The 20,976-nt window shown below is 34.5% G+C and overlaps 4 protein-coding genes and 1 non-coding gene across 6 annotated transcripts; 3 read left to right on the top strand and 2 right to left on the bottom strand.

The window, feature by feature from the left end:
• LOC104705723 (putative glucose-6-phosphate 1-epimerase) lies at positions 1,721 to 4,466 on the top strand. The gene is made up of 9 exons (XM_010421787.1): positions 1,721 to 1,830; positions 2,180 to 2,320; positions 2,606 to 2,680; positions 2,862 to 2,918; positions 3,018 to 3,175; positions 3,260 to 3,391; positions 3,589 to 3,691; positions 3,776 to 3,875; positions 3,960 to 4,466. The coding sequence occupies exons 2-9, from the start codon at positions 2,249 to 2,251 to the stop codon at positions 4,175 to 4,177; spliced, it is 915 nt and encodes a 304-aa protein (XP_010420089.1). The 5' UTR covers positions 1,721 to 1,830; positions 2,180 to 2,248; the 3' UTR covers positions 4,178 to 4,466.
• Positions 5,861 to 5,932, bottom strand: TRNAD-GUC. The gene has a single exon. It is a non-coding gene; the product is annotated as a tRNA-Asp (tRNA).
• Positions 7,737 to 9,902, top strand: LOC104709130 (NAC domain-containing protein 8-like). The gene is made up of 6 exons (XM_010425789.2): positions 7,737 to 7,744; positions 8,475 to 8,607; positions 8,714 to 8,900; positions 8,992 to 9,455; positions 9,545 to 9,781; positions 9,858 to 9,902. The coding sequence occupies exons 1-6, from the start codon at positions 7,737 to 7,739 to the stop codon at positions 9,900 to 9,902; spliced, it is 1,074 nt and encodes a 357-aa protein (XP_010424091.2).
• Positions 10,776 to 13,199, bottom strand: LOC104705722. Of its 2 annotated transcripts, none has more exons than XM_010421785.2 (2): positions 12,885 to 13,199; positions 10,776 to 12,264 (listed from the first exon to the last, which is right to left on the bottom strand). In XM_010421785.2, exons 1-2 carry the CDS (start codon positions 12,945 to 12,947, stop codon positions 11,161 to 11,163), a joined length of 1,167 nt encoding a protein of 388 aa, XP_010420087.1. In that variant the 5' UTR covers positions 12,948 to 13,199; the 3' UTR covers positions 10,776 to 11,160. The 2 variants fall into 2 exon arrangements, with proteins under 2 accessions (XP_010420087.1, XP_010420088.1); XM_010421786.2 differs by having other exon boundaries at positions 10,776 to 12,261; positions 12,885 to 13,198.
• On the top strand, positions 17,040 to 18,964 carry LOC104705721 (probable glucuronokinase 2). The gene is made up of 6 exons (XM_010421783.2): positions 17,040 to 17,427; positions 17,572 to 17,721; positions 17,837 to 18,028; positions 18,120 to 18,236; positions 18,318 to 18,478; positions 18,578 to 18,964. Exons 1-6 carry the CDS (start codon positions 17,188 to 17,190, stop codon positions 18,828 to 18,830), a joined length of 1,113 nt encoding a protein of 370 aa, XP_010420085.1. The 5' UTR covers positions 17,040 to 17,187; the 3' UTR covers positions 18,831 to 18,964.

The raw sequence follows: 20,976 nt of genomic DNA, 5'->3' as shown, positions 1-20,976 counted from the left end.
TTTTTTTTTTTTTTTTTAAGTATTTTTTATCAGTTTGTGATAAGAATTCGCTTTATTTTTTTGCATCTAAGCATTTTCCAACCCCCACACCATTCCCTTGCATATATTGAATGTGCCAATGATGTTTCTAATGTAATGTGAATCCGTCGACTATTTCTACAGTAATATATAGAGGTTAATGTTTATTCGATTTCGATTCTCTCCTTTACGTAATGTGGCGTAAATCAAAAGCCAATCCTTCCTTACGTACCAGTTACCTTACCATACATTTGGTTCCGAAACAAACTTTTATATCCATCTCATGCTGTTCTGTTCATATCTCTATTTAAATTTGGAATTGTGATCTTTGATGCGTATGAATGTAAAATAGTTCTCTCCTTTTATAAAATAAAATAAAAATATGTATATGTATAGTTTACTAATTACTTTTTCTTTACTGTTGGAATGGAATATAACGTCACAAAAAGAAAAGGAATATTGTTTTTGTTAGAGGTCATGAAGATAAAATGATTGGTAAAAGTAATTAAGATATCATCCATCGTCACATTTATAATGAAGTTATATGTTTTGGAATATCATAAGTAAGGCTCAAGACATTTTGTAGCTTGAACTCTCGGTTTCGCATATTGGTCTGACGTTTAGACTGATCATACATCGCTAGCTCTTACAGTGGTAGTGACAATAGTAAATGACTAATTGACTTGATGTTATTTGCACTGCAAGAAAACATACTAGAAACATACGAATCGGTTTTAGAGTTTGACGCGTGGTTTCCTCTTTTAGGTTAGCTAAATAACCTTCATGGTAACGAGTCTATGTATTCTATCCAAGTCCAACATGTCCTCTACCTCGTGGAAATCATCTTTAACATCCTTCCCATGTTTGTAGGTTTAGCCGGAGCAATTCTTAGCTATGTGACCAAAGCAATGCATAAATCTTGGATTTTAGGTGGTAAACTCTTTATGATGCATCTTACATGCATATTTCTTCTTCTTTTTTTCTTTTTTTTTTTTTTCTTAAAAAAAATATTAAAAAAAAACAAAAAATTGATATATTCGTGTCATTCAGGCCGAAAATGCGGCATGAAAATTATATGTTATGACTGTTTTATTAGGAAGAAAACAATTTTGTAGTCCATCAAATGCAAACTAAATGTGTGTTTGCCTACATTGAAAGAAAATAAAGTGAGTATTCATTGTCAGTAATACTAAATTATGTAACCTATAAAAAATATACCAAATTATATTATTGGAAAATATTTCCTACTTTCTTTAATGTTTTATATAAAAAAGCCTATCATTACATTTTCCAAAACATGTCTCCAAAATGACTACCTTTATTTTCCAAAATATCTTAGTTAAAATTGAAAATATTGATATATGTTTATATATACGTATATTGATCTAGGATAAACATAATTTATTATTGAATGAAAATGCTCAAATAATAATAAAAAGTGGCAAAAAAATAGAAAATAATAGCAGAATAAATAAAATTGCAGATTTTTTTCTAAAAATCATATAAAATAAATTCAAAAAGGTCTCTTAAACATCTTATTTATATAAAGGGGTATTTTACTAAAATACAAAGTTTAAGATAAAAATACATGAAGTTAAATAAAATAGTTGAAAAAAAAAACAAATCTACAAAAATAAAAAAATGTACACGTGGCAGTATCAACGCTAAATGCTGATGAAGAGAACAGCAACTAAAAAAAGCGCACAGGCTCTTTCTTCTTTCTTCTTCTTCAAAGCTCCCCTCCGACTAAAAAAAAAAAAAAAAAACCCAAATATCTGAGAATCAAAAGACATTTTTCCCCGATCAATCAAGGTCAGCATTTTCTATATACATCAACTGTCCCTAACTCTCTCTCTCTCTCTCTGGCTCCATCTTCTCTTCTCTCTTCTCTCTCTCCCCAGTCGCGTTCTAGTCCAGTGGTGGTTGGTTGTTGAAATTTCTGCCGATCAACGAGCTTTTGCTCCGTTGCTAATTCGTAGAGTTTTCCTTTTTCTTTCTATACCCTCGATTTCTCCAACTTATCTTGCGGATTTTATTTCGATTTTTTTTTTTTTTTTTTTTAAAAATTTATTATGTAGTTCGTTCGTGTTTGATTATAAAATATGATAATGCATGCATCTGTGTTTTTAATTTGTTTGGTTGGGTGTGTATGTATATGTAGCTGGAGTGGAAGAAAGGGAAAGTGAACCCATTCGTGAGGGTAATAAAATCGAGGTTAAGGCCAAAACCGATGAATGCAGTCAACGATCGTGATGGCTCTTCCCGTATTCTTTTGACCGACCCTGCCGGATCTACTGCTGAGGTTTTTTTTTTTTTTTTCTTTTTGGTCTCCGTACCGTAAGAAAAAATTGATCAAACCCTTAAGGAAAGGTGGTAACTTGACTAAGATTGATGGATTATATGATGAGATAAATCTCTAAGTGATTAGTAATTTGAGCTTACATGTTGATGTTTTTTCACTTATTAGAGTAGAAATGGGTTTAGCTTGATGGACTCTCAGTAAAAAAAACAAACGAATCTGCTAATTTTACTTGGGTTTGTTGTAAACTTTCTAAGAGGTTGGTTTGGGGCTGGAAAATGGTTTCAGGTGCTTCTCTATGGAGGACAAGTTGTTTCTTGGAGAAATGAAAGGAGGGAGCAGTTGCTTTATATGAGCACCAAGGTATGAATAAAGTGATTGATGATGACTCCATTTTTCTTCTTAGCCTGCTCCATTTTTCCAACATGTATCAGATCATTTGTAAATTGTGCTTTTAGAGTAGAAACATGAGTTTTGAGTACGGAAATGCTGCCCCAGTTTAAGAAGTTTCAACTTCCATTAACAATGTTTTGTGTTCATATAGGCGCAATGGAGACCACCCAAGGCCATCAGGGGAGGTTTACCTCTCTGTTTTCCACAGGTTAGAAATCTCTCAGATCATTTTAAGTTACACTGGTTAATATGTGTTGCTTATTCTTATTGTGCCGCCATCTTCAACCATGTTTTGTCTTTTTTGAAGTTTGGAAATCTTGGTCCACTTGAGCGACATGGATTTGCACGTAACAGATTCTGGTCTTTTGATAATGATCCGTCACCTCTGCCTCCTGCTAACCAGCAATCAACTGTTGATTTAGTATTGAAGTCTACTGAAGATGATTTGAAGATATGGCCTCATAGGTTTGTACAGTTGATATCTCTCTTCCTTCATTTCCAATGTCATCATCTCTTGACTCATTTTTTTCTCTGACTACTTTGTTTCAGCTTTGAACTTCGTGTTCGCATATCTATCAGTCCTGGAAAACTTACTATCATCCCGCGTGTGAGGAACACTGACCCAAAATCATTCTCCTTTACGTTTGCACTTCGCAACTACTTATATGTATCCGACATAAGGTATGTATGTCGTGTGGTTGTTTCGGCACTTCTGTCCCCATTCCTCTGTTTCTTTGTGTTGTCATTTCAGTCATCATCATGATCAAAGCTATTGTACTTGTCTCGAGTTTACAAATCTATTGTTGGGAAGCTGCTTTACAGAATTTCTTGAAAACACCTTTTTGCTATGTAAACATCACATGGCATACAATTTGCAGTGAAGTTCGGATTGAGGGTCTGGAGACACTTGATTATCTGGACAAATTGATGCGTAGAGAAAGATTCACGGAGCAGGCAGATGCAATTACCTTTGACGGCGAGGTAATCTGACGCACACGAGTGCCTTTTTCGGCTTAAACTTCTCTCTACGAACAGAACTTAATGTATCATCAGTAAACCCTGTAGGTTGATAGAGTGTATTTGAACACACCGACAAAGATTGCCATCATAGATCATGAGAGAAAGAGAACTATCGAGTTGCGAAAGGAAGGCATGCCAAATGCAGGTGCGTAAGAATTTGTTTCTGCCCTTGAATCAATCAATAAGCGAACAAAAATGTGAAGTTTGTTTCTTTTTTGGGTATGAGCAGTAGTGTGGAACCCTTGGGATAAGAAGGCCAAGAGTATTGTAGATATGGGAGATGAGGATTACACAACGATGCTGTGTGTAGATTCTGGTGCTATGGAAACCCCAATTGTGTTGAAGCCACATGAAGAGTGGAAAGGGAGACAAGAACTCTCTATCGTCTCCTCAAGCTACTGCAGCGGTCAGCTCGATCCACGCAAGGTTCTTTATGGGGATCACTGATATCATAATTACATATATAATATGCATGAAAGCATACTTGGGAAACTTCATTAGTCTTACTGTCTTATATTGTAATTGTTGTCATGGATAAAGCGATGGTGCCCAAACCAATCTGATATATGATATGATTCGTTTGGAGCTATTGCTTTTTCTGAGTTTCTGGCTGTGACACACAGAAAGATAGGCAAATGTAGTAATTTGTAACGTTGCCTTCTGTGTATGGTTCACCCGGAAACATCAGTCTTATAATATTGAATCGTCTCCTTTATGAACATTTTGTCTTCTGACCGACTTGTGTGTAACAGTCAACAGCTCTTCTTCCGCATTTTTGAATAAGCGATTAAAACTATATAAGCCGATGAAACCTTTGCTCTCGCCACTCACTCAATCACATTTCTTCTCATTTGTGACTCATTTAATATGGGGAAAATGTCACCAAAATCACGAAATTTCAAATTGTGGCCATTTTAATCACCAACTTTATGTAAGGCCATTATAAACATGAATTTCTGTTGACTTACCGTTTAAAACACCAAATTTTGTTGACCATGATGAATATCGTTTCTTAAACGGAGCAATTAGCCTGCGTTAAGAGGTCGTTAATCCTTTCCCGTTAGTGTCAAAACGACACCGTTTTAAATTGATCAAACAGAACAAAATTGGGAACAAAAATCTCCAATTAAAAATTTCTCCTAACCCTAATTTTTGATTTTCCCCAATCGATTTCTCAGTCCCAAATGCCGAAAGTGAGAAATAAAGGTGTGATATCGTTTGTTGCAGCTCCACCAGAAGATGAATCACTAAGTTTAATTGTGTTTGATTGAAACCCTTTAGAGGAAGCTCCTCGAGTTGATGATGGAGTTCGAGCTCCACAGCAAGACGTTGCAGTTTCTAATGCCAGAGATGAACCGGTTGTATGCGTATCTGAATCTGTTGTTGGAGATAAAGGAAAGAGAGATAGAGGTGGAGCTTCACGTCAGCGTCGAAAACGGGAAAAAAAAAGTGATGAAGATGACGAAGTGGAGCCTCCAATGGAGCATGACAATGACGATGACTGCACGGTTTATGGAGATGAAGATTGCAATGATGTTGATGATGCAGTAGGTGGTGGAGATGAAGAAGCTGATGTCGAAGAAGCTGCTCTTGAAGAAGCTAACTTAAACATTGTAGATGATTTCCCTGAGATGGTTAGAACAGAGGAAGCTGGTTCTGATTCTAACAGTGGTGATGATATATGGGACGACGACAAAATACCGGATCCTTTTGTTTGATTGATTTAAAACGGTGTCGTTTTGACACTAACGGGAGAAGATTAACGACCTCTTAACGCCAGCTAGTTGCTACGTTTAGGAATTTAACAACATGTTCTTTCCGTCGTGGTCAACAAAATCTGGTGTTTTAAACAGTAAATCAACAGAAGTTCATGTTTATAATGTCTTACATAAAGTTGGTGATTAAAATGACCAAAATTTGAAAGTTAGTGATTTTAATGACATTTGTCCCGATTTAATATTCAAATTGTTCTTGATTTGGGTAATTTTCCTATCAGACTTTGAAAAATTGAAAGAAAAACAAGGATTCCTCAAAACAGTATGGGCCTATAATAGAAAAAGAACGCTTGCAGATTCTTAATTTCCCAACAAAGCCCACGTAAAACATTGATTAGGTGAAAAAAAAGATTATCGCCGTTGCCGGGGATCGAACCCGGGTCACCCGCGTGACAGGCGGGAATACTTACCACTATACTACAACGACATTTTTGATAGATCATTACATACACAGGTATATAACAATAATACACGCCATAATCAATTCATCCTCATTGTCAATTTCTCATTTTTATATCATCTAAATATTACAAAAAATTTTACGACAAAAAACAAAAAAAGATTATCACGTATTATAAATTTTTTTACCTATACATATAAATAACCCTATAAATAATTCCAACAATGTTTTTAAAATATATAGCACTGGAGAATTAATTTATTATGATGAATAAAGTGAACTGATTGATACAAAAACAATTTGTACAAAAAAAAAAAAATCGGCTGATCCTAAAAAGTGTGATATTATTTTCATAATTCATTCTCCTAATTTGTTAGTATTTTTCCTTAAGAACAATTTGTAGCTAGAAGATATCCCTTGCGATAAAGCATTAATAAACATTTTCACCAAATATTATAATATAATAATAAAAGTTATTGTTATAGTTGTTCTAAAAAATTATTTTAATTGAGACAATATTTAATATATCTTTTTAAATATTAATTATTTTAGAATATTATAGTATTTTAATTTGTTTAATGTATATTACTATTTTATATTATTTTTCTCTTCACTGTTGTATTTGCATTATTATTTTGTGAATTATTTTAAAGTATTAATTATTATATTCTAATTATGAGCAAATAAAAATTATTATTTTATTAACCACATAATTTAGTTTTACTAATCTGTCAATGTAGAACATTAAAACACACATTTTTCATCATAAATTGAGTAATATGTCTTCGTTTTTAAAAATTCAAATCACAATATATACGAAAAAAATTAAAGAAATAAAAGAAAGATTATAGAAGAATTTAATATCTTTCAAAAAAATTCAAATATAGTTATTAAAATAATAATTGGAATAGTTAGATATAAAATCTTACTTTTACAATTTTTAAAAATTAATTAATAATTTTTGTCCATAATTAATTAGAGAATTTTTTTTTGAAAACTAATAATTATTTAAAATATTTTGTTAGTTTTGTATTGAAATTAAATTTTTATCCTTATTAAAATATTAAATATTTACATTTAAAACTAATGGCATGATAATGTAACTTTTTACACTTTATAAGACTAATTTTATGTTTGTACTTTCCAATGTAATGATTAAAATGAATCTATAGTAGGATACGGATAGATAAATTTACCTGGCCACAAGTTGGAATCGTCTGGAAATATACTTTTGGCTATGGAAATATACTTTTGGCTATATTAATGCAAGTCATTAATAGTCAGTCACGGTCACTTCCTGAAATAACTACTACAATTTTTTTTTTTCAAACCAGTGAAACAACAAAACAAAAAGGGTAGAAACTAAAAGATTTGAAAAAAAAAATAATTTATGTTATTATCTGGCTTGGTGATCAAGGTAGTATGGCCCTACTACTAAAAAACCCACATTATTTACGAATTCCCATTGGGCTCGACTTCCGAAGCTATCCATTGCTTCGGAGTTAAACACAACCTTACAAATCCTCACGTTCGTAACCGAACCAAACTCTAGTCAAGCTAAGTCAACAGTAAGATACATTCTCCGAGTCTGACCTTAGCTAGTTGTGTTCTTGAGAAGCTTTCATCGAAGCTTAGGTTCGGGACTTCTATTTCCCGCTCATGGAGCACACGTATATACTTCTCTCTCTAGGGTCCTTATTTGTGTCTCTGCTCACTTCGGTCTACTTTTTTACTTAGCCTAGTGGAGAAACGTTTTCTCTCTCTCTCTCTCTCTCTCTCTCTTCTTTCTTCGGCCGTGTTCTTTCTTTTGTCTTGTTGTGTAGCTTAGTTAATGGAGAGGTAAGCTTAGAAACCAATACGTTAAGATCTGGTTAGACTCCTGATTCGATTCGATTGATTTTATTTCAGTAAAACCCTTTGCCCCATTCCGATATTTCCATATGTTTCTGATATACCCGTCGTTTTTTATTGATTGCTAAACCCCAAAGGTCTCATCTTTGTTCCAAAGTCTCGACTTTGGAAGGTTTGTTTTGTTTATGGTCTTGACTCTTGAATAAGAATGCAAAGTTTCAGCTCTTTTTCTTCTCTTTTGGGAATTGCCTGTCTTTTTTCCTCGTTTTAAACTTTTTCTTTTTAATATCAAATATTATAACTTTATATTTTTAGCATTTTAACTGTACTATGGTTTTTATTCTCATTTTTTTTTTCTTATCTAGTTTTTTTTAATAGATAAAAAAACTATTATCAACATTTACCCCCAGAAAAAGAATTTTTTCTTTAATTTCTTTAAAATTCACAAAATCTAAACAATTTACATCTTTTTTATATACAAAAAAAACAAGAATCTATAGCAAGCCAAGATTAAACACATTTATATAACTATTGTTATTCATAGCCTAAGAATCTAGAGAAGAAACTTGAAGTAATCTACTTGAAATCTCTCAGTCTCTCTCTGTTTTCGACAAGAAACGCTTGAATCTAATATCATAAACATGTTTCTCTTTTCTGGAACCTTCTATATGTGGTTTTGCTCTTGTCACTAAAACTATGAAAACCTTTACACATGCAGGGCTTGGATTGTGGATGGTCCATGGATCGCAAGGAATATAAAGAATGCGCCTGTGTCTTCAGCTTTGCATATTAAAGAGTGTGGAGCTTCTATCAACTGCCCTAACTGCTCTTACCGCGTAGACAACAGCAATGTAAAGAACAATTTACAACACCTGTAACTGAATAAAGCTTAATTATGGCCATGTTGTTTTATCTGAATACTGAGATGTTTTTTTTTTCTTATTTTTGCTTTGTCAGGTACTGGCTCCTTGGCCAGGCCTTCCTAAAGGTGTGAAATTTGAGCCAACCGATGAGGAAGTGATTGAGCATTTGGAAGCTAAGTGTGGGATTGATGGCTTAAAACCACATCTTCTTATCCAAGACTTTATATGTTCAGTCACTGAAGATGTTGGTATCAACTACACTCACCCTCAAAACCTTCCAGGTAATAAATAAGATCATCGATCTTCCGTTGGTTTGATGTTTCTAGATGTTAACTTTGAGTAACCAATCACCACTCATCAAAATGTTTGTAGGTGTTAATAAGGATGGAACTAGTGTCTTCTTCTTTAACAAGACGGCACATGCATATCAAAATGGGCAGAGAAAGAGGAGAAGGGTTACACCAACTAATTTGACGGATGAATCGGTCCGCTGGCACAAGACTGGTCAAACCAAACCGGTGATAATCAATGGAGTCCAGAAAGGATGCAAGAAGATCATGGTGCTTTACAAGAGCGCGAGAAAGGGATTAAAACCTGTGAAGTCTAATTGGGTTTTGCACCAGTACCACTTGGGAACAGAAGAAGGCGAGATTGGGGAATTTGTTGTCTCTAAGATCATATATCAGCAACAAAAGCAAACGGAGAAAATTATCGAAGAGATTGAGGGTAATGGGGTTCGAGGTTGCCCAAGCACACCAAAAACTACTACTCCTACACAAGCTAGCCCTGTGATTTCTGTTGATGAGGATGAAATCACTTATGAATCATTTGCCGAGGTTAGTTCCGTTCTCTGCAGCTAGCCAGTATCATTACGTTCTTCTTGCGTTAGTAAACTTATAGCTTATGTTGTCTGGTATAAAATTAGGGATTGGAGAACATTCAAGAAGCTTCTTTTGGTTCGACATCAGACAAAAGAGCTCAAGTGTCAGGGAATAATGTGAGTGTTATTGAAGATAACTTGGTGTACAAGAAAATTGAAGTGTCGTCGTCTCTTGTGGAGAAGAACCCTAATTATCATGGGAATGTTGACACTGGATCTGGAAACTTTTCAGTTTCAGAATTGGAGAATGCAGAATTTGGGACTCTCCCTGATTTGCTTTCGGTGAGAACCTAAAAACACACACTTAAAATTTAGAAAATCATTGAAAGACTACTAAGTTCTTTTGTTGATTCTCCAGTTAGCTTCTGAGGACAGCTTGTTGAATTGGTTGGAACGGTTTTGAAGCTAAAGACAAAGAAATCGCGTTTTCTTGCATTTTCCCTGATTAACGACAAGAAAACACAAGAAGAAAGGCAGAAGCAGGAATGAATGTAAATATATAAAAGTAGCCAGTAAAGTAAGTTCTATCGGCATTGGCTTCTGTTTCTATCATCGGAGACGCCAACTAATTTGTTTTCCTCACTCCTTTCTAATTCTTAGTTCTTACAAACCATTTGATCTTCCTCGCAACTCATTCCATTTCCAAACTTTCTTTATTGTTGTTGTGGTTTGCTGTAGTCGTTATGTTGCTTACGTAGACAATTCAGTTTCAGTCCTCCAAAGGGTTGTTTTTTTTTTCAGTTTGTAAAGTTTACATTTTCACGCGCCTCCATATTCTGATGATACCGTTATGGAACCTTGTAATGTTGTTATTGGATATAGTGAAATGAGTCAACCGATGAGGTTGGAGAAAGCTGCAATTAATGGGGGATCATCTGGTGGAGGCATTAGGCTTCAATGAAAGTGATGATTGATGATTCACATTCAACTAAATGGCCGCTCAAAGGGATACATTTCGAGCATCCTTAGTGGAGGATAAAGGCAGGAACAATGATTCATTTCGAGCAAGCTTTGTTTATGATTTCAGCATCTGTTTCTGATTTTGAGAATCTTAAAGCAGGCACAACGACATAACTAACATGGAAGCAAATCGTTCAGTCTTATATTAAACCAACAAACAACGCCCGATCAAGAGATCAACTCGAGCTCTTGCATAGCCTGGGAATTCTTTTATAAAATTTTTGCTAGTGAACATTTATCTAAGCAAACAAAAACAACTACAATCAAATCATACGATAATAATAATAATGAATACCAGAGATAGAATCAAGACAAATTCAGAATTGAAACGAAAATATAAAAATAAAGATTACAAAGAATCTCAGGATAATGTAAAAGAAATCAACTAAAATTGTACAGACTAAAAGGGAGAGTATGAAAAGAGAAAGAGAGAGAGAGAGACAGATAAGAGAGAAAGAGTACTATTCCAGCAAAACTTCCCAAAACAAAGATGGGAACACATTAGAACATATGGTCAGTATGAGAATTTATAAGCAGACAAGGTTATATACTGAAACCAGAGACTCCACTTATCAAATCACTCTTCTCGAGAGTCTCAAGAAACTCTGTACCATTCTCTGTTTCACACTCCCTCCTACTGATGATAAGCCGTTTCCCCCACCCCCTAACAACTACAAAGACTGATAAGTACAAAACCCTTATCAGCCACTTTCCCTTACACAGTTCCCAGGTAACAAGTATTTGTAACTCTCAGCTTTTTCAATCAGATGAGCTGGGAGATGAACAGCTGAATAAGACCTCGGTATTGGACCTAGCTTCCCAATGATTTCCCTGAATGTATACTCTTCCGGAAGCATATCGAACAGATCAGTTCCTTTACAAATCACATCTTGGATTCTTTTGGGGTTTAGATAATGAGAGAATCTGACCCGGTCGTTGTGGCTGTACGCTTTCATCTTGAATATAAACTCGCTGATGTGCCTGAAACAGAAACTGCAATGCCAACCAGAATCTGCTAAAAGAGTGTTTCCTTGGCGGAAATGAGCATATCGAGTCTTCCCCGGCTTGTACTGATGAATCGAAGCTCTCCAGCTTTTGTTGTCAACGAAGTACTCGAACGAGTACAAGTAGTTTTTCAACTGAAGGTGAAGAATGGGTGGGTACCCGTCACACCATCTAAGCAGGTTGATGGTATGAGCGCTAGGGATCTCATCAACATCAGACATTATCAAAAGATCATCTTCTTCAATACCAGCGAGTCTAATGAGCTGATCCAATGCAATCCTCTGGTAAGCTTCTTCAACAAACGGGTTTTCTCCTTTCTTGAATCTTCCTCCAATGTTCCCATAAGTCAGCCTCGGCTCAACAAAACTGAACTTCCCTCGGTTCCCAGCAAAAACCAACGGTTTAGGCAAACCGGTGAAAGTAGAGTTTGATTCAAGAATCACAAACTGTGTAATGTAAGGATACAGCTCTTTCCACCGGATAGTGAGCATATCAACTTCATTGCTGAACAAGACAGCGTCAAAGACCCTTCTCGGAGATTCACGGTGTTTCCAGCCATGTAGACTACAGAGCGTTTCCATGGTAGCGTTCTCATGGTAGTAATGAGGAAGTATTTGAAACGGCTTGGGTGGAGATTCCCAAAGCGGTCTCAAGAAATACGTAAGCTTCTGACCGTGCAGATAGACTCCGATGAGGAAAATGGGCACAATGGTGAAGAAGAATATGTATGTCTTGAAATCGAGTCCACGTAGAACACATCTTACCCTTGAGAAAGCCTTGGCTGTTCTTGAACCATCCTGCTAAACCAAAAAAACAAAAAACAACCCCCAGAACAAAACTCAGAAACATTCACAAACAAAAATCAGAGAATCATAAAATATAATATCCACAACAGATTCGAGATAAGAATAGCACAATCACACAACAGCTATAGAGAGATTTGTATAGTGGTGGATACAAAGAATCAAACCCTAAGACAAATTTCATCGACAATCCCAAAACAATATGTTTAACTGGGGATAATAATCATGAAACAAAAACCTAAATTGTTCATAACAATTAAGGAGGAAAAAAAAAAAGAAAAAAAAGCACCATAAATTTCAGACAAAACACAATCGACAAATCGTTCAAATCAATTCTTAAATTCAGACAATAGCATGAGATTAAGAACACAAACCCTATGTAACACAAACAAGTACCAAACAAACTATCAGAAATCGAAAAATCAAAAAAAAAAAAAAAAAAAAAAAAAAAAAAAAAAAANTACAACCAATTCTCATCCAATTTTAAAAGCCAACAAATTGATATCAGAATCTCCAATTTTTTTTATTTAATGCGAACAAAAAAAAAACCCCCCAAAAACCGATTCCATTACAAAATCGCTTAGCGGAAACCAAAATACGTATGAATACAGACTCACCTGTCCACAAACATCATCACAGATATCGTCCGTCTTCTTAGAACTATAGTATCCATCAGACATGATTGATTATACACAGAAGGTATTAACAAAAAAACTCTTTTCTTTTTAATCTCTGGGAAAATTTTCGCGAAGAAGAGACTCGGACCTCGAAATCGAAGCCCGACAAAACAAAAGAGAACAAACAAAAAAAATCAAAACTTTTTATCAAAAACTAAGGAAAAAAAAAAAAAAAACAGAGAAGTCAGGGGAGAGAATAAATATCCGAAAAAAATCTCACTTAAATCTAAATCTCTCCTCTCTTCTTTAGGAAAACTGTAACGCCAATTATAGCCGTTTGATTCTTTTTTTCTGTTTATCTATATTCCCAAAACTGCTTGAATTAATTTTATTTTTATTTTACAGTTAATTAAGGAAAAGTAGAAAATGTTATTTAGCTTTAAAGTTTAATCCAAAACAAAAAAAAAACAAAGGGAAAAAAAATCCCAACCCTGGGATGTTACTATAAGTGGGTCTGGGGATATTTGATCCTACGGTCATAATGTTTTCTTTCACCTGGCTGATCTGTCAATGTAGCTATTTCCCAACACATATTCTTTTGATTTTACTAAATTATTTTTTAGATTTAATTCTATAAGCAGTAATAAAGAATCTTCAAATTTACACATTTGTTACTGCCATTTCTGGTAATTGCATGCCATACGAGATAAATATTTTTTTTCAATCCTATCATTTGTTTTTAACTTTTTTAAAAAACATCTTCTACATTTGTGGTCTTAATTTAATTAAATGATTTTTTTCTTTGTAGTCAAAGAAATTAAATAAATTTATGCAGACACAAAATGTATATTGTCAATATATATCCAATACGAATCTATAATTTATTGAGGTGATAAGTTTGGACATTTTATAAAGTTTATATGTAAAATTATCACGCGTTTTTTTAAATAACTTTACAAAACTAGCATTTGACTTCCTATTATATCATTAACATTTCATACTTGGGAGTTGGGATATAATATGTTTTTTTTTTCTTTTTTTCTGGTGATGATTAAGAGTAGTATTGAGATTATCGAAACTAAAAATATTTGTTTGATTTTGGTCTTCGCATCCTACCTATTCTAGCAAGTCAATATTACATGCTCCCGTTAAAATAGAATCTACAATCATCTTAATATTAGATAAATAAAAGCTCTTTCCTAAATTATTAGATTAGTAAGCAATTTGATTTCCAATCATGTTAGGAATATACTTTATTTTATATGATTTACTTCATTACTTGCAATGTCAACCTATTATAAATAGTAATTTGAACTGGGTCTTCGTCTTCCCTCTTCTCTATTTAGTCAATATATTACGTGTTCCAAGTGACCGAGTAGTATTCTCTTGATGCGTATGGGACATGACGAAGACGGAATAAACTTGACTCCTTTTCTTTTATAATTAAAACTCAAATCTATAAAACACTTTTTACTGACAAGTGAAAGCTATTCAAATGATTTTGATAACTTGATCGTCTAAATTAAGGTTTAACTATTATATAGTAAGTTTCCTTTAAAACTACATAGGTGTTGGCATAAAAGAACTCTTGGTTGCTAAAATTTTTGAAAACTGTTTAATCACATAATGTTTTGTTGTTTAATTTTACCAATATAACAATTTTGAAAAGAAAAAAAAAACATAAATAAACGTCATCACTCAATGGTTAAAAAGAAATCAATATGATCTCATCATTGAAGTTGCTATGATTGAATTTATATGATTTTTTATCCGAAAAATATAGATTTGCATCAACATATTAATTTAACATTATTTGGATAGACAGAATTGTCCCATAACTCAATTTCTACTATATAAAATAACACGACTTAATATAATCAAATTTCGCTTGAGAAAACAATTAATATGGATGTTAAACATTTGACTAAATGCATGTTCGCTAATTCTTATTATACCTTTTTCAGAACTATAACATGTGTCTTACCACTAGAAAGCAGAAACAATATATGATCAAGGTTATACACATGCTTATTCCACCAATTTTCTTTGAAGTTACTCTCAATCTTTTTGGATAAAGAATAGGCATCTCAACTTGGAACCTCCGGAACCGGTCTTAACGACATGTCTTGTCCATGTCCAGTGTCCACCATACTAAACGACATGTTCCCGCGAACTTCTTTGACCTATTCGTTAGTGTTTTTTTAGTTTCAGAGACACATTATATGCTTAGCTGAATTTCCAGGTAATTCGATACATAAATAAGTTCATTTTTTAAATGAAGCTTGAATGATAAGGAGCACCATTGTTCACTTTTTGCATCTACACGTACATATATATATACATGTACTTTTTGTCTCCTATATATCGCTTTTACATTTTCTTATCCTTTTCACTAGGTCTGGGCATTCAGGTAACCCGTTCGGGTTCGGATATTACCCATTCAGGTTCGGGTAAACGGGTTTAGAAAAATAGAATCCATTGGGTATTTTTAGATATATGGGTTCGGTTCGGTTTGGGTACTATCGGGTTCGAGTCGGTTAGGGTTACAAATTTTAGAACACGATTAGTACCCGAACTACTGGGTACCCTTAAAAATATAATTAAAATTAATTAAATTTAAATAAATTTAGTTAAATTTTGACTTATGTGACAAAATATTTTAGATATTTTGATTATTTTTGATATTTAGGTATAAAACTAAATGAAATATTCAAAATTATAATCATAATTTTGGGGTAATTGCATTATAGTAATGATAAATATTATAAATATGTTTATATGTTCGGGTTTAATGGATACCCAAACAGGTACCGGATATTATCCGATCCTAACCCGAACCCACGGGTATTAGAAAATAGAACCAAATAAGGTTTTATAGGCAAATCCGTACCCAACCCGAATCCGGTTTTTCGGATCGGGTTCCGAATTGGATATTCGGATACGGTTTTTATGCCGACACCTAATTTTCACTATCTAAAATATAAAATTACTTATGCGAATTTCTCAACTATTTAGACTTTTGTTATTTTCTTTGCGGATTGTGATACAAAAACAACACTGATACGAAGTTCAAACCACTATAATACAAGTTATGGTCTAACTATTGGAATTTGTATTTTCTTTGGTAAAAACAAAAAAAAAAAAACTACTGGAAATTAGTTGATTGTGCATTGAAATCTGATTTTTTTCTTTCCGAAATCTTGACTGTACTAAATTCTAAATACAACGTGTCATTGTTTGTTTCCTGCTTCTTTCAACACAAAAATTGTCAACACAAATAAATGAATTGTCTGACATAAATACCGAGGAACAAAAATGAAAAGGAAGCAAATTATATACCGAACTTATTAGTATTAATTAGCAATAGATATTGGCATATTGCTATGGAGAAAAATGAATTATCCAAAACACTGTTAGGGTTAAAACTTTAAAACAAAAAGAACTGTGGATCCAACAACCCTGGACCGTGAAATCGAATAGAGTGTTTGTTGACCCAACAAGGTAGATTAGATCTCCAACGCTCTTCATAGTTAATTATACGCATCTACATACATCTACATATATACACGCGTACTCAAGGAGTAAAACCTGGTTCATTTAGTTAACGATCACACCCACCAAATTTGTATTAACCTGTTTTGTCCCATTTAAGGTTTCTCAATTCGTTTGTCTATTGTGCTTGCCTATTATATAACTCTCATTATTGGTTGAGAAATCATCCAACCTTTGTTTTTCTTTTCTAACATGTTTTGTATCATTAGATTAGATATACTGTAGATGTCAGAAATATGTATATTATTTATGTGTTCATATCTCCAATCTATCATGGGGTTGGGTGTTTAAGTACATTCAGCTAATTGGTTTTGATTAAATATTTTGGTTAAAGGCCTATTTTGACCTAATTTGAATACACGTTTGGTCCAGTTACCGGCAAAAGTAAGGTAATAGACAATATTAGTTCGTTTGGATTGTTTAAGTTCTATGAGAAAACAGCACTCAGATTTTGTCATTAAACCCATATATGTTTTAAGATAAGGCCCATTTTCTGTTCAAAAAAGAAAGATAAGGCCCATTTAGCTCTTTCTGTTTTTGGTCGAGGAGGTTCATCTAGCTGTTACTGAACAACAAACTTTGTTTCTAGCTGTTACTGAACAACAAACTTAGCTGTTACAGAACAACATACATCGCGACCTGACGTGTTAAGGTTATCCGATGACACGGATTTGAAGATATTTTTCTAAAATCAGCTATAAAATGGGCAGAGTCTTATAGCTAAAAACCGCATCACATTTGAAATCAGACGATGGATCCCAATGCGAAACCTGCGGAGTCTGGCAAGGTTCAGGAAAAGGGTGTGTTCGAGCATCGCTCGTTCGCTAGAATCGGGTTTCTGGGAAACCCTAGCGATGTTTACTTCGGTCGTACGATTTCATTTACCATTGGTAATTTCTGGGCGTGGGCTAAGCTCGAGCCATCTGATCATCTCTTGATCAAACCTCATCCATTTCATGATCTTGTCCAGTTTCACTCTCTCGACAACCTCGTATGTTCGTTCTCTCTGTTTCCAACTGATTATTTTTGTTTATAGCTCGACATTGATTTGTTTCTCTTTAACTAAAATTATTATTAAACTTACCTCTTATGGTTTTAGTAATTCTAAGATTAGTTTGTGTGTCTTCTCTTCAAGGTTTATCGATTGGAAAATGACGGATACTACGGAGGTGTAAGGTTAATAATGGCGATTTGTAAAGTATTCCGCAACTATTGCAAAGATAATGGCATCCAACTTCATGATAGAAACTTCACTCTATCTTATGATACCAACATCCCAAGACAGGTTTATTTCTAAACTTTATCTGTATCTTTCTGTTTGTGGTTAATTTTGAATTCAGTTTCTTTCATATGTGTAACTAAAGCCATTATTAGTGTAACTGATGTTTTTCATTTATCAGACAGGGCTTTCGGGTTCCAGTGCCATTGTATCTGCTGCTCTTAGCTGCCTTCTCGACTTCTACAATGTCAGGCAATTAATCAGAATCGAAGTCCGACCTAACATTATCCTTAACGCCGAGAAAGAGCTTGGTATTATTGCAGGTCTTCAAGACCGTGTTGCGCAAGTCTATGGTGGTGGTCTTGTTTACATGGTTAGGATGATCTATTTGCAACTATAAATATTAAACGCCTTTGACATTGATATAAATATCGCTAGTGGTTTGATCTTCTTTGCTCTTGCAGGATTTTAGTAAAGAGCATATGGATAAACTTGGATATGGGATTTACACTATAATGGATATCAATCTTCTTCCTCCTCTGCATCTCATCTATGCTGAGAATCCTAGTGACTCTGGGAAGGTAAGAGCGCAGCTAGCTGTTTACTACCCTACTTCTGATTTTATTACTTTCTGTGTTAGCATTGATTATGTTAAAATGCAGGTACATAGCACGGTTCGTAAAAGGTGGTTAGATGGTGATGAGTTTATAATATCATCGATGGCAGAAGTTGCAAAATTAGCAGAAGAAGGTCGAACTGCATTACTTAAAAAAGATTACTCCAAACTCAAGGAACTCATGAACCGTAACTTCGATCTTCGAAGGTTATCTATCAGATTTTATACACAATTCAAAACTGAACAAAGCAAAACGCGTAACACAAATATAATAATAATCAACATTAATCTTTGTTTCTTCTTTAGGAGTATGTTTGGAGATGAATGTTTGGGAGCTATGAACATAGAAATGGTGGAAGTGGCACGTAAGATTGGCGCAGCTGCAAAGTTCACTGGAAGCGGAGGAGCTGTGGTTGCTTTCTGCCCTGACGGACCATCTCAAGTTAAACTTCTTGAAGAAGAATGTCTGAAATCTGGATTTATAGTTGTGCCTGTACAGCTTGTGCCTACGCGTCTCAGTAGCTCTGATCTTAAAACTTTGTCAGATTCAAAGCCCTGAGTTTTTCTTTGTTACAGAACACTGAAGCTCTAATTAGGCTAAGAACAAGAACTAAGTTCTTGAGATCAATGTTCGTTGAGCTTATTCCATGTACTTTCATTTTATTTATTTGATTTTTTCGGAAAGACTTTCTATTTCGCCCTCGGAATTACCATATCGTACCGAATATCTCTGGAACTTTGACCTTCTACTAGAACCCCTTCCAACTTATATTCTCCTTCTAATTTCCCCCAAATTAATACTTTTATGTCTATTTCCCCATCCGCCTGGGTTTACACGGTTTTGTTACTAAACCCGATAGAAACCCATGTTAAACCGGTATGAAAGCAATTTATAACCCGGTAACATTTAGAACCCGACCCGACTACTTCTTCTTCTATTTTAAAACGATAACCCCAAATTCTTACTAAGAACCCTAAAAATCGAAATTGAAGAAAATCCAAATTTGTCTCTCTTTCTCTCAAAATCATGAGTAATATTTCTGGATCTTCGAGCAGTTCGACAAATGTCCACGAAAGAGGAAGAGTTGTTGGTGTACCTAAGAGATGTTGGTGTGGAGAAGCAATTGTGGCCAAAAATTCAAAATCCGACCATAACCCAAATCGACGATACTTTCGTTGTGTGTATGCAGCTGGAAATAAGGTAATACAAAGTAGAACTTATTATTTGGCTTATGAATATTGATAAGGTTCTAAACGATAACCAAATGAATTGTCCATGGTGTAGCTTATGAATGACAATCACGTTTTCAAGTGGATCGATGAGGCTTTGTTGGATGAGGTGGAGACAATGAAAGAGTTCATATCAGAGACAATGAAGGTTGAGAAGAAGATGCAAATGGAGCTTGAGAAAGAGATATTTGAGAGGATTGAAGATGTAAAAGCTGAATTTAAATTTAGGATGAATAGGATGATAATTGTTTTAGTATTAGGTTGTATGATCATATTTGGTCTAGTTAAGCTAATATGATGACATTGTATGTTGTTTTCTATGTTTGTTTTGTATGAGACAAAATGTTTTTAAGAGATGATGTTATCTTGTTTCAAAATACATTCATGTTCAAAAGGGAAGAGTACATCCTTACATAGTTAATAATAAGGTTCAAAAGATTGGACTTGACCATACTAAGGCAAAACAAGATATGTTCTGAAACAGGTCATAAAACCAAAAAAAAAACAGTCCTACTTATGCTAATCCTCCATCCCACATTATTTCTCTTGAGTGAGACAACCTTGAGAAGATTCCACTTGTGTTGTATTCTTCTTATTCTTCTTCTTCTGGTGGTACCTACAGTTATGATCAGCTGCACCACAAATCCCACAATGCATGATTCTTTTCTTTTGCTTTGGTTGCTTCTTGGTAGGTGACTCATTAACACCTTTCTTCCTCTTCTTGTCGATCTTCTCATCGTCCGGCTTTGGAGGTGGATACACATTTTCACCCCCAGTGGAAGGCCAAAAGCGTGGACCTCTTTGTGGAACAAGCCCGTCTGTGTAGTTTTGTCTCCACTTAGCAGTTCTGAACCATTCACACACATAGTCTTCAGCTACCAATGTCTTCTTGATTATCAGTCCGTAAGCATGTTCGCATGGGATTCCACAAATCTGAAATTTCATGCAGGTACAAGTTCTGGCATTTAAACAAACTCGGTGTTTGTCGTATCCCAAGTAAACTTCATACGCTCCATTTGTGCTGGGATATACAAAGCATGTAGAAGCTGCCTTATGCTCATCAGCAAGGAAACGAGTCACATATGGAGTGCATAATCCTGCCACATCTGACTATATAGAGTACATATAAATGAATAAGAATAAAACATATAAATGAATAAAAATAAGAGTGTAGTCTTACTAACCTTCATGTGAATAAGAAATAGCAGACCGTTTAGCAATTCGAACCATGGCAAGCCTTCTAACAGTCTCCAACATAGCCACAAATGGTTTCTCTCTCGCCTTGTTGATTGTATTGTTGAAAGACTCCACTGAGTTGTTTTCAACATCCTCACAATAGCTGCCAATCTTGTGGAATGCCCTACACCATGTCTTTGGTTTAGTCTTCATGACATCTTCATAGACCTTGCTATCATATGCGTGAATCCTCTCCAATCTCTCTTCGTAATCTCTAGTGTTGTAGCTCCAAGCTAGAT

Source organism: Camelina sativa, chromosome 8 (assembly GCF_000633955.1).
Source record: "Camelina sativa cultivar DH55 chromosome 8, Cs, whole genome shotgun sequence".
Classification (NCBI taxonomy): domain Eukaryota; kingdom Viridiplantae; phylum Streptophyta; class Magnoliopsida; order Brassicales; family Brassicaceae; genus Camelina; species Camelina sativa.
Note: the sequence above shows the minus strand (reverse complement) of the source record. Positions and strands in the feature narration are given on the sequence as shown.